Source organism: Corvus kubaryi, unplaced genomic scaffold (genome assembly GCF_017639235.1).
Source record: "Corvus kubaryi isolate FWS band 111438036 unplaced genomic scaffold, C.kubaryi_AGA036_p1.0 37361, whole genome shotgun sequence".
In the NCBI taxonomy this organism is placed as follows: Eukaryota; Metazoa; Chordata; class Aves; order Passeriformes; family Corvidae; genus Corvus; species Corvus kubaryi.
The window spans coordinates 4,304,737-4,318,553 of NW_024581118.1; the positions used below are offsets into that span (position 1 = coordinate 4,304,737).

General features: G+C 39.2%; 1 protein-coding gene across 8 annotated transcripts in view; it reads left to right on the forward strand.

Annotated features, from left to right (window-relative positions):
* RALGPS2 (Ral GEF with PH domain and SH3 binding motif 2) overlaps window positions 1-13,817 on the forward strand; it is a 116,471-nt gene that overhangs the window by 41,766 nt on the left and 60,888 nt on the right. For all 8 annotated transcript variants that reach the window (XM_042033768.1, XM_042033767.1, XM_042033770.1 and 5 more), the window contains 3 exons: window positions 4,782-4,871; window positions 7,996-8,088; window positions 12,264-12,390. In XM_042033768.1, coding sequence (XP_041889702.1) covers window positions 4,782-4,871; window positions 7,996-8,088; window positions 12,264-12,390 — 310 coding nt within the window. The remainder of the gene's footprint in view (window positions 1-4,781; window positions 4,872-7,995; window positions 8,089-12,263; window positions 12,391-13,817) is intronic.

A 13,817-nucleotide genomic window follows, 5' to 3' on the forward strand; every position in this document is an offset into this window, starting at 1 on the left:
CCTGGGATTTTTTTGGTAGTTTTTTTTAGGTTGTTTGTTTGTTCGTTTTCGGGGGGGGTTTTTTGTTTGGTTTGGGGTTTTGGGGGGGTTTTGTTTGTTTGTTTTTGTTGGGGTTTTTTGTTTGGTTTTTTTGTTGTTGTTGCTGTTCTGCATTTAGCTGAAATTTTCCTGGTCTAGCTTCTGAAGTTGCTCCTGTTAGAACGTATAGGCTAGTATAAAAACACGAAAGGTTTTGACACTAATCTCATTGATAGGTCACTGATTCCAACATTTGCTGCCTTGCTTATTCATGGAGGCTGACTCTTCAGAGAAATGTTTAGTTTTGCTGAATGTTGTGGTATGTTTTTGCAGTAAGAGCCACGTTAGGCAGTGTAACTCATCAAGGAGCTCACTTCTCAGTTGTTCTGTGTTCACTTCTCAGTGTGCTGTACTGCAGAACTGCAGGAACTGCCTGAAGTCAGCTTCAGACATACTAAAGAATTGGTAAAATATGCTCAGTAGTCAGGAGGAAGGAGGAGAAACCTTATCACAGGAGCAAGACTTCCATGAAGTTTACATCAGCCTTTGTTCTGGCATCAAGGAAAGCCATCAGTCTTACTGCTGTATAGGAGTGGAGAGGGAAAAGGACAAGGATTGTTTCTGCTCCACTTACCTGGGGGGTTCTAATGCTTAGTCCTTAAATAAGTAATTGGGAAAGTCATCAGGACTTCTGGCCTTCTCAGGCAGGAATACATGTCATCAAAATTTTGGTAACCTTTGAAATGTGGCTGGGTTTCAGTTAAGCATTGTGCATCTGTCTCTTTCCTTTTTGGCCCCAGCTTGCCAAAGGAAAACCATGAGCAGCTCTCACTTTTTAAGTCAAGAGAATATTGAATTACTAACAGCTGCTTCTCAGCAAATTGATGTGCAGATAGCATTTTGGAAACAGTGATGATTCTGTGCAGTTGATTACATTCCACTGAGGATGAAGTGGGGCAGTTCCAGCATTAGTTATGGGATAATTGTATGTGGTGACTGTAAAAACAGATCAAGTTCAGGGAAGAGAAATCAGTTGAATCCTTCCTTGCCAGTACTCTCTATTTTTGGAGAATTCATTGTTACCTGCTACTCCATATAGATCTACATATCTAATATTAAAAATTGTTTAAAGATATGTAACTTCTTCACTTTTTTTTTAAACTCTCATCTCTCATTTTTCAGCTTTCCTCTGAAAGTGGGTTTTATACTTGCTGCTGCTGTTAGTGGTAAACCTGTCAGAGTGCACAGTTGCCAAGGTCACTTACTGGATCATTGTCCTACCTTTTAAAAATAAACTTTCATCATATGTTTCAAACAAACACAGTTCTTTTAAGGTAACTCTTTATGTAAAGGTAACTCTTGCTCTCTTGATTATCAGAGTCCCTCAACTGAAAACCTCTTTCTTGAGGTTTTTATTTAAATGGGAGTGAAACTGTGCTGCCACAGAGCTTAAAATATTAGTGAAACTTGTCAACTAGATTCAGTACATTGGAACAATTTCAAAGGAAGAGATCCCACTTGCAAAAGAAAGATTTTATGTTTTACTGGCTCTGTGTTTATGGGCCTTTTTAGTTTGATTTTTTTTTTTTACATCCTTTTTTAACTCAAATGCAAACATTATATGTAGAGCTTTGTCTTGAATATTGTAGTGTTGCTGAATTGCAGTGAGTTTAACTGGGATTATTGGAAAGTAAGGAATGGAGTGATTAGTATGCATGGAAGATACCTGAAAGAAAAATCCAGAAACTATCAAAGAGATTCTCTTGAATTTCTGTGTCTTTTGATTAGCACAGAAAGTACAATGAGTTTTGGAAGCTGTGACTGTGAACTTAAAAGCACCAGCATAACAGAATTAGTATTTCAGATAATTTAAAAATCTTAAGATGTGATCTAAGAACAGATGTGTTCAAAGTTAAGCCTGTTATTCTCAGTTGAACCTTAATAAGGAAGAATATAAATATGCACTCATATGTCAAGGCTTAAATGCTGCCTTGAACTGGTATCAAAGGCATTGATACCCAAAGGCTCTGAGTCATCTAGCTGATTGGTGTTGGTATAACAACATTTAAATGCAGCAAGAGAGGAATATGTGGAACAAATATGTATTCTTTATGTAAAGAATGAACAAAAGTATTTATTGAAATTATTGCTTTTTCAATATGTGGAATATATTGGGTTATGGTGCTGTCTAGAGATACCAGTTAATAGACAAGAGCAGCCAAAACCCAGTGTTTATGTCAGTAAAAACACATCAAAGAAGACTGGAAGTGGTTGAAGTGGAAGTGATTAAGTGTGTTTAGTTCTGTATCTCCTGCCTGCTCTGTCACTGAAGGCACTGCAGGGCTCTAAGCTTCGAAGGAAGTTTTGTTCTGGTTTGTTTGGGGTTTTTTTTTTTCCTGCAAGAGCTTGGAAGCATTGAGGTGAGGTCTGGCTGGCACTGGGTCAGAAACCAGGCTTCCTTGGGTGAACAGGAGCATTTGTGTGTCAGTGTTTGTGTCTCTGTGATGCCAGTGGACTTCCACAGAAGTCGGGACCAGCAGAGGAAACTGGGGCAGTTTTATCCTGATGAAAGTGCTTGAGCGTTGCTCTGTGTTCCGAGCAAGTGTGTCACAGTCTGGCCTACCCCAGGCATTCTCCTGTTACAGCAGCACTCTGTTCACTTCAAATCAAAGAGGTTTGGGGTCTTAAGGTGCAGTGCTGCGTGTGTTGTCCTTACCTGATTCTTTATGATACAGAAATGTATGTTAAAAATTTAAATTCCTTTGATCATCAGTGGGAAAGCATCTCCTTAAAAACTCATTGATCAGTCAGGGGAAAAAAGTTCTTTTTCTCAAGCTGTGTAACTACAGCAGAGCACCAAACTGAGGTCAAGCTTTTTATGACAACATTTTGAAGTACTGGCAAATATTTTGTGTATTCAGTACTTCTGTATTTGACAGAATCGTAGAATATCTCAAGTTGGAAGGGGCCCATGAGGATCATTGAGTGCAACTCCCTGCTCCTGGCAGGACTCAGTAAGGACACCTTCAGAATATTCATTTAAAGAAAATACTGGAGCAGAGCTGGCAACAATCTACATATTTTCCTTTTCTAAGCAGTAAAGAAGCTGCAAGAGTTTTCAATTCTCTTTTTCTCTCACTACTGCTGACATTGTCTCAGCAGTTGGAGCCCCGTCCTTGAAGGAAAATTGTTCTATATAACTAAACAAAGGGAATGGGCAATCTCTGTCATTTAAATACAGGTACTGTCACTGTCATTTTCAGGTTATTACAATTTGATGATGTACCATTAAAATTGAGACAATTTTCCGTATTTTCTCCTTTTAACTTTAAACTATGGTTTCAAAGCATCTGCCATTTTTGAGCATGGCAGCATGCTGAGATTTTTTTTTTAATCACATGGAACCATTTTTTGTTTGTGAGGATAACACAGTTTGTCAGCAGGTATTTTGCTTTACAAAAAAGAAAAAGAGGAAAGAAAATGAAGAAAAATGAAAGGAAACAGAAACCTGAGCTCCATGGTTAATTCTTTCCTGGCTAATACAATCTCAGACAAACAGACCAAAGGGGAAAGTGGTTCTTATAAAGGATGTTTGTGGGGATTTTTTGTGGGTTTTCTTGTCATTCTTCCATTTCTCAGTTCCAAAGAGCTGTCATGATTTAACATCCCAGTTTTCATCAGATCTCTGTAGCTTCACTGTAAATGTAATAATTTTGGAGGTGTGGATCTTCTTGTGCTCTTCTGTCTAAGGAGCTGTCATACTGAACAAAGTGGAACAGGGTATTTCCTTTTTTAATTGAGACTTTGGGCAGGAACCTGAATACATACACAATGTTAGTTTACACAAAGTAGTTCAGCATCACTTAAAAGTCAGAGCAACATGACATGTTGAAAGGCTTTTATGTATGAGAATGTACATTTCTTCATACATCATTTTCAGTAGTTTTGTAAATACCAGTCATGCTCTACCTTGATGATAATTAATTTTTTCCTAACTCACAGTGAATATATGAATAAAAGCTGCAGTATTTATTACCCTTTGCTAATTCTTTGCTACTGCTCTATCGCAGTTACAGAAGTGTTAATTTTTTATCATTCTTTGTGAGGGCAGAGGAGCAGAGAAGAGAAAGCAGTAGAGTTTAGACACATTACCAAACATTTCCAGAGTATAGCCTTTATGAGAGGTTTGGGCAAGTATGAAATGCAGCAACCATCCTTTATACTGAACGTAGCAGCGATCTTGCACAGCAGTGAAGTCAGTGCTGGGAAGCTTAACTCAGAGTGATACTGTGCTGGATATTAGCAGGTAATTCGCAGAGCCAGAAAGAAGAGTGCAAACTGTGAGCTGGGTTATGGCAGAGCTTCCTACCTTCTGTTCCAGTTTGGTTCAGGATTAATTGTTTTTTGAGGTGTTGGAAGTGTCAGTGAACTGTAGTTGAAGCTGTTCAGTTCCTGTAATAGTTGAGTAACGCAGCTTTGATGCTGTGGAAAAGCAAACCAATGGATATGATTCAATGCTAGTGTTTATATCCCCTCCTTTTGTAGGCTTTTCATAACATTTCTTCATTATTTTATTTTCTTGGGAGAGCATTGTTCAAAGTTTGAGTGGTCTGCCATTTGCTTTGTGTGTGATCTCATCCTCAAGCTTACCCTGAACTCAAGTGTGTTTCCATAGATCATACTTTCATAAAAATAAATAAAGCTTTTACAGGTGTAGCATTGAAATTGTGTATTTTTTAAGAGGATTTTTTTCTACTTTTTAGGTAAGCTTCTGGGTTGTTAGAGAGATTCTGCATGCACAGACTTTAAAAATACGAGCTGAGGTTTTGAGCCACTACATTAAAACTGCAAAGGTAAGCATTTATATTGTGAAGGGGGTGTGGGATTCACTGTGATCAAAGGTTTGATATCTAATTTGGTCCGTTCAAAAGTACACATGGGGAAATATTGGTCTGATACCTGACTTAGCTGTGGTTGTGTCTGCTGACATCAGTAACTGTTTGGGGTTTTTTTGTGTCACGAAGTGTACAGTCAGTTTAAACAGCATCAGTCAGAACAGAAATGGTTTGTTTGCTTTTGGAAGGAAAGGATCTTTTACTCCAATAATACCAACTTAACAAATACGGTTTGAAAAATAGATTTGAATTCAGAAAACGTTTTGGAGCTCTCAATCTTTCCTAAAGCCTTTTGGACTGACACTCGTAAGAAAAGGGGCAGCAGATCGGGAGTTCTAACAGAGTGAAACTTCTTCACAGTAGTGAGAAGAAGGGGATGTTTTTCAAGTGTTTGCTGTCAGATGGTGGCTGCCTTTTACTACAGCTGACTGCTGTGACCACTCTGGGTTACCTGCAAAAAAAGATGTAAAATATTTGTTAGTTAATTAATTAATTCTGTTTTCAAATGCATTCCCTGTCTTGACAAGGCCTTTTTTAATGAAGCAATATTTTCCTCCTATGGGATTTAACTCTCAACTTTGGGCAAAGCAAGAGCTAATTTTGTACACAGGCTTTGCTCAATAATCATGCTGTGGTCATAAACTGTTAATGATCTCTGTTAAGCATCCTTTGATGTCTGGTGAGTTCATGTATCTTCATCTCATGTGTTTTTAAAACTCAATTCTTGTGGTTTTGTTTGAAACAAAACATACAAAAATTGTCTTCCTGATCCATGTCCGTCCATAGGAGGGAGAGGTTGAACTCTGTGTGGCCATAGTGCAGAACAGATGTGTGCAGCCAGGTGGGCTCAGGTTTGGTTCATACTGGGATGGCACTGGCCAGTGCTGGGTGTTGTGGGCTCCCTCTGGGCACAGCACCCTGAGCACGCCTGACCTCACCAGTGCACTGCAGGCTGCAGTGTCTGCTGGAATGCTGCTGCCTTGGAGGCAGTTATGTGCTCTAACAATCAGATAATTGAGCTTTGCTTACCTGTCAGTTGTAAAAATCGGTTACAAAAAGCAAGAAACTTTGGGGTGTTTTTTTAATCAGTTAATGTATTTCTGTGCTTGTTACCTTGGCTTTGCTTACATGTGGCTGCTGACATGCAGTGACTGCAGTGGGGGCTGTTGGAAGGAGTTTCTGTTTACACCAAAGCTATTATCAAAGCACCTTGGTGCCAAGGGTGACACCACACTGATTACCTTTTCTTCAGAGAGTCTGTAAATCCGTTCTGCAGTGAATTCCTTGTGCTGGCAACCTGTGGTATAGCTCAAAGTCCTTAAATGGTATCTCATCTCTACTGCTTAATGCCTGAAGCAATTAGACCTAATAGTTGCATTCTCCTGAAGTTCCTGGACTGTCCTGGTTGGTGATGGCTTCTGCTTCAATGCTGGCAGCAGCTGGGAAAGCCCTTCTTTTCCTTTCTTATCAGCTACACTGTCCTTTGGGACACCGAACTTTATTACCTTGTTTGGGATGTGTGTGCAAGGAAAAAGGGTTATTGTGTAAGTGGAGGGACAAACCTCAGCAGGACTGCTTGGAAAGATAATAGGACTGTGCTATATGACACACATCCAACCCCTTCCACCTTGCCCCACAAAACACTGATTGCCCTTTACACTTGATTACTAAGGAATCCTCCCAAAAGAGGATGAGGAGAGGGAAGGACTTAATCAGAAAGTGTGGGCAAACTCCCACTGTCAGCAGGACATGCTGGAATTGTGGGAGTCTGAGCACCCAGACTGGAAATGCAACTGGGGTGCCATTGAAAGTGGCATTTCTAACTCGTGCCTGTGAAGACTTTGTTCCATAAAAGGCTGTAAGTTTCCTGGCAGTGTGTTAAGTGGAGAGAGAATCGTTTGCCCTGTTCCAAAACTGTTAGCCAGAAAGCCATCCTTGCAGTAGCGCTTTCATCCTTCCAAATAGAAGGTCTCCTTTGATGTTCAGCATTTAGTCAGTATTACTTTGGTCTAGTTTTTTGTCCTTTTGCCTCATGAAAGGCTTCCTAAGCAAGAAGTAAGCTGAGTTTCAAGCAGGAAAAAGGATTTCCACCATTTTTTGAATAGGAAGGGTTCCTTATTTTTTCTTGCTGGAATCCTGACCTACCTTGGTGAATATTCCAAATGGATTAAACAGGATTTGCAGTACTGTGATTATCGTTTCTCTTCAGCAAAGTTAGGGGTAAAACCCTCAGTTTGGGTGCACTGCACCAAAAATGAATGTACTTTGGATCTCTGGGTGCTCACAGCTATCAGAACAATTGAAGTTGCAGAAGAGATTCAGGAATTTTCTTCCAGACTGTTTTTAAGCTTTCATGAGAGTAGTACCAGTAGTTACTTGGCCAAGGCAGTGGATAGTTTTGGAGACAGAGGGAAAGGAAAAAGAAAAGGGAGGGAAATTCCAAATGTGTAAGAAAATGCACATAAACACAGTGTTTTGTAGAGAGGTTTTGAGAAAATTCTTTTACCCTAATGTTTTCTCTGTTCAGTTTTGATTGGGTTGTTGCTTTCCACTAGTTAGTTGTCATACCCCAAAAATGGCCTTTCAGTGATAGGAGTACTCCAGGTATGTGGCTATTGAAATTCACCTCCTTGATTTCATTTTTTGGGTGCTTTCATGTTGCCTTGGTAGTTGCCTAAATTTAGGTACTGACAAGATTACATCATTCACCACTGAGTTGTCCTTTCTGGCATGTTGTTTTAAAATACTATTGAATGCTATGAAAGGAATTTGTTGGGTTTGAATGTCAGAAAATTTCTGGCACTTCTAATGTTTTCCCCAAGATGTGTGTCTGTATAGATATTTTTAAGGGTTCTCTCTGGGCTAGGAAACAGCTAGTTAGTGTAATCCGAAACCATAGAGATGCAGTAGTGAAAAATCAGGAGGTGCCATAAAAGCGGTCTGGGCGCACAGCAGTGCGCTGTAACACCTCATTTCAGACCGTGCAGATTTCTGCGTCTTTGTGTTGTTATTTATTCTGCATTCACTGTTGGCAGCACTTGGAATGCTGCTTATTGTTATGATTTATTTTTTTCCCCCTCAGAAGCTGTATGAGCTGAACAATCTCCATGCTCTCATGGCAGTGGTGTCAGGCCTCCAGAGCGCTCCTATCTTCAGGCTGACCAAGACGTGGGCGGTAAGTGAGCAGCAGGACCCTGGGCTGGGGTTCATCAGTGCTTCGGTAAACAGAACGTTCTGAAGCTTGTTTTCAAGGATGCAGCAGTTACTACAGAGAGCTTTAATTTTATTCTGCTGCCTACATAATGCTTCTAGTTCCTCTGAAGTCTATGGTTTCCTCTTGAATTTTTTTTTCCGTTCTGGTGTAGAAATACTTTCCTCTGAAAAATCGTTCCCTGCAGGTTCTGCTAAATGCAGAGGCTTCTCATTTGGCCAGAAGCTATTTTGTATTTAGTTGCTGGAAAATTCTGAATGCCAAAGTGGGTCATACTTTAATCATTTAGGAGTTTATACTGTTGGAATTTTTCTTTTGCTGTAGAGAGCAGATGTTCAGGAACTCTGGATTCAGTTTCCATAACGAGATTTGTTGTTTCTCTGACTGATAACTAACCCTAGCACTTTTCTTTAGTATTTCATAGTTTCAGCTCCATTAGGCAGTATATTTGTAGTTCTGCCTTTGTACAGTTGTGAAAGAACAGTATTCTTTGGAATCATTTGTCATCTGTTTTTTGACTGGCATTAATATTGTTTTATCATTGTATCCTTGATAAGGCGAATATAAGGAATTACTTTTGCTCATTGATACCTCAGAGCATAGAAAACAGTCCTTATTTAGGGATATATTGTGTAGTTTTCCAGCTGTTTCAGATGAATGTGACATTCAGTGTGACAGAAATAATCAGGTGACTGAAATGCTCCTGTGCAAGGGATACATATAAATAGATCACTAAAAAAAGCTGAAAACTTTGACTGAACACACATCAGTGCATCCTTGGATGTTGCAAAAAGTGTTTATTTGTCTGATAACTGCATGAAAATGTTGTTCAGTTGATAAATATTACCAAAACGGAAGATAATTCACTCCTGCTAAGATACTCATCTAGAATTCTGGTCACTTTTTGCAAATGCACAGTTAAGTTAGACATTGCTTCCAAATACCAAAAATCTCTCTGAGGAGATCTTAGTGTAATTAACACTTCAAAATGATCTTGAGGAGAACTTCTGGTTTTCAGGTTTTATGTTGAGGAATTGATGCCTGGACAGTTTTATATAACTGTGAGGCCAAGTTGATTTTTAAATCTCTTTTTGTACACGACGCAAATCAAATGTAACTATCACCAAATATTAATAATAACCACATTAGTTACTACCATGGTGATGCCATTCAGAACTGGGAGTTCCCAGTTGCTTTTGATGCTTGGTTATGCATTAGTTTGCACTTAAAATGTTTATTTGTGTGCTCTTGACATATGTATCAGTCTTTAAAGTTCACCCCTCTTCCAACCTCTGAAATTCCAGTAATGTCTCCCACATTTCTGCAGGTGTTTGATTCCTCATACAATCCCAAGTGAGTCTGTGCTTTTCATCATCTTACATAAGCCTTTGTAAATTCAAGTTGCAGGATAGCTCCCAGCAGTGTGCACTGCAAACTGATTTAGTTGTCCTTCTCTTGGAAGTTCAGCTTATAAATTCTGCAAGTAATTCTAAGCCTTTGGCTTTGTGTATATTAACAGCAAGAAGAGGCACACCAAGCCTTTATTTGAGTCACCCAGGTGTTTGGGAAAGTTCTACAGTAACCCTCCAAAACCTTCAACAAGGAAGGATTTCTTCTCCATTTCTCAGATGGTTTGTAGCAACCCTCAATCAACTCGACTTACAAAGTCAGGAAAATAGCTGCAAGTATATTCATTCCCTAAAAAATAAAGCCACCTTATATGGTTGGAATCTAGAGTTGAAAGGAGCCATTAAATACTTGCTTGGTAATCTAATGTTCCTAAAAAAGATGAAATTCATGTCTTCTGACGGTATGTCTGAATTAGTCTGAAATTTGTCTCGCTCATTGCCTGCACACACTCTGAACTCTGGAGAATAATAAGTGCTGCTTTTAATGTGTGATTTGCCCCATTCAAAGCTTGAAAAGAATTTTATGAGCCTTTCCAAGAAGGTTCACAGAACAGAATATTCAGCTTCTCTCCATTTAGTGTAAAGGAATTCTAGACAACCAGTGAGGATTTGGGCAGTGTAAGCAAATAATCATTAAATAACTGAAGTGGGGTGAGCCAGCATCCTGAGACCTCATCTCTTCTTGCTGGCATTTCAAAAAGGTTGTATTCAGGGCTGGCATGCTAGAGCTAGAAAGCCAAGAGCAATTTAGAAGGCTCCAAATCCTTCCCTGCTGCTGTAAAGAGTCAGCCTTAGGTTTTATTGTCTCTGCATATGTACAGCTCTTCACTGTTCTTTTCATCTAAGAAACAGAAGAAGAAACATTATTTAAAAAAGAAGCGGCTTCAAAACTGAAGGACTAAGAAATTGGTCCTTACTTGGCCCTCACAGAAACGTTTCTAATGTGCTTGGCTTCTCTGTACTTTTCTCCCTTAGTGCAGGAAGTGGAGGCATGGCAGGAGTTGGCCCGTGAGCACCAGGGGAAGTGATGCCGGATCAACTTGTTACGAGATGATCCAAAGAGCCTGAAAAGATACATCAGACTTGAATAGGAGTGAGCAAATCAGCATGTTTTGAGGAAAATAAAATTCATTCAAGTTTGAAGTCAGGCCATTATTATATCTGTTGGTCTTGTCTTACCTTTCAGTCTGCAAAACTACAAAAACCTTCCAGACATGAAATGATGGCAGAATATTTTAGGATATTATAAAAGCAAGCTAGTCCAGGCTGATAAAACTGGAACCAGCTCTGAGGAGATGAACTTCAGAAGATAAATGTCATGTTTAGGTGGTTAGAAAGGAGTACAGCCAGTCTGCAGCTTCCTTCTCCTGAAAGAGTTTGTAGTTCTAATGAATGGGAGATGCTGTTCGTTTGAGTGTTGGAACTAAACCTAAATTTAAGATGCCAATTAATTGCTGGAATGTCAGTGATCAGTATGTCTTGGGAAACAATTCAGTTTCAACAAGTGGCTTTCTCCTGAAAGCCAGTGTTTAGTTTGTCTGTCCTCATGAAGAGTTGGATATAAGAAATGTAAGTAAAAATAATATATTTCAGAGGTGAATTTACAGAAGGGAGACTTCACTTCTGTCAGGATCACCTAGGTTGATCTTTAACTGAAGTGAAAAGAGAACATGCATAGAAATTTAGTGATCTGACCCTTGTGATTGCATTGTAGGGCAAAAATGGTGACTGGGACTTGGAACACTGAATCTCCTGCCAAAATGTTCGGTGGGAACATCTTCCCCCCTTGGTTAAATTCTGACTCTGAGTTGAAATGAAGACTTTGAGGCAGTTTTGCAGCAGCAGTTCAGCAAGGTCTTTTGAAAATAACTTACTTCCCAATCTTACAAAGAGAGCCTGGTTGCTGTTACTTCTATCAAAGGAAGGGACTGGAGGCAGGGGGAATGCATAATGAAGGAGAAACATGACTTATAAGTTTTCTGTTCGAAGTGGATGTTTCTGTAATGTTAAGAGCCAGTAAAATTGCCAGTTGGCAGAAGAATACAAGTCCATGAGCCTTCTGTAAAAAACCATAGGTAAAATCCTTACTCTTTTCCAGACCTTCAAGTACATGGATGTGTGTATATCTGCATTCATTATTTTTGAAATTGTCGTTTAGGTAAAGCTATTTATCAGATCTTAATGGCATTGGTTTGTTTGGAAAATTGTTATTTAAGATGGATCTCAATTCAGGAATAAGAGAGGGTATTTTGGAAATTGTTTTTTTGTGAATCTGGATTAGTATAAAATTTCTCGGGGTACCTGACAAAGAAATGGTAACATATGCCATAGTGTGGTGTGTGGAGCAGAAAGGGCCCTGATTCTGTCTAGGCACTGCTCAGCAATAATAGAAACGTGTCTGTGTTAGCAGCACTGTTTTCAGCACAAATCCAAGGTGTAGCCCACACTAGCTACTGTGAAGAGAATTGACTCCATCCCATCCCAAGCCAAGACACTTATGGATGATCAGAGTGAAAAGGTTACTGGCATGGCTACTGCTGATGTGGACAGCACATGAAGTTGTGTTAGCTACATCAGTGTTTTGATAACTTACCAAACCAGAAAAAACCTGCACACCAGTAACAGCAACAATAATGGGAAAGTGGAAATCTGTGCTTGTAAGAGGAAAAGAGAAATCATAATGATCAAACTTAAACTCACCTGGTTTTGCCCTCTGTTTTCTTTCCCTAGTTACTGAGTCGGAAGGATAAAGCCACCTTTGACAAGCTGGAATATGTTATGAGTAAAGAAGATAATTACAAAAGGCTTAGAGATTATATCAGCAGCTTGAAGATGACCCCTTGTATTCCCTATTTAGGTAAGTTGTAGCCTGTTTCTGCAGTAATTACACAAGCTAAAGACCGTCTTCTAAGCATTTGTGAAACTCTTTCAGTACTTCAGTGAAGAATCTACAACCCAAGGTGATTTCTGGACACTCTGTGTGGCAGGACAGAACCTCAGAAAAAAAATACCTCTTAAACCTCACAAACACTGCAGCTTTTACACACAGTATCAGTTTTCTAGGAAACTATTTTGCCACGTGTTGTACAGATACGCTGACTTCTGGAGAAGTACTTCAATTGTTATGCCTGCTAGCCCTCCTAAATACTAAATACATGACTGTTCTAATAATGGTGGCTTTTAATTTATGAGAAGCCATAAATCACCAGTGTCTGAGAGGAATAAATTTAGAACTTAGAGTTTGGAACATGGGAAAGTCGGGAGATATTGCTGCATTTAATAGACACCAGTGTGACAAGAGAAACTGGGTTGTTGTAACTGACTCAGCATGGAATAATTCTTAGTAAATTGTATTCCTGTGTATCTAAACCCAAGATGAATGCATTTAATACATGTTGGTTTTGTTGTCAAGCTAATTTAGTGTTACTTAAACTGAACAGACATTAAAGTGATTAATTAGTGTGCTGTTTTTAATGTAGCTTTTGTTTCATTAGATGTTGGTAATCACATAAAATTAAGGAACTGCATATCCAAGTTCTTGTATTTTTGCAGACAAGAAGTTGCTCTTACACCTGAATTCAAGATGAGCTCTTGTGGTCGTTAAGGCCTGTTAAGCTGTCCTCTCTTTGTTCCTGAAGTTTAGTGCTTCCTTTACTCAGCTGGGCTGTTAACTTCTTCAGGATTAATTGGTTGAATTTTACATGCTTGATACAGGAATAGAAAAAAGTACTTCACTGTGGGGGGGACCAGATTTTAATGCCCTGTAGTGTTTGTCATTCAGGGCCTGAATTGGAAGGTGCAGAAAAGAAGCCAAGCATTACGTGATGTGATGAACCACGTAGCTTTCCCACCTTGGGGATATGGACAATACAGAGACATGATACACAGTTCTGAAATGCTTCCTGTGCTGATGCTTTTTACCCCTATGCCATGATTTTTGAAACATGAAGCTGGCATCAAATTGTTTTCTTGCTGATTGTAAAAATCCCAAGCCAAATGTTGGGAAACAGTTTTTAAGTTTTGTTCAGTTGCAGATGTTTTCCCCAGTAAGCAGCAGCTTCTTGTCTAATGTTTGCATTAGAATAACATTTGGTCTTGACTTGATAGTTTGAAATGAAATGTATAATTCTTTTCTGTTTAGAAAGAAATGCTCTTTACTGTGACCTGCTGTAGTTAAAGCATTGTGTTGTGACCTGGTTTCATGTGGTACCAGTTCTTATTAGTGACATGAGGGATGTCCTCAAGCCTTTTTTAATTCTCCAAAGGAATAGCAAATTCCCACTG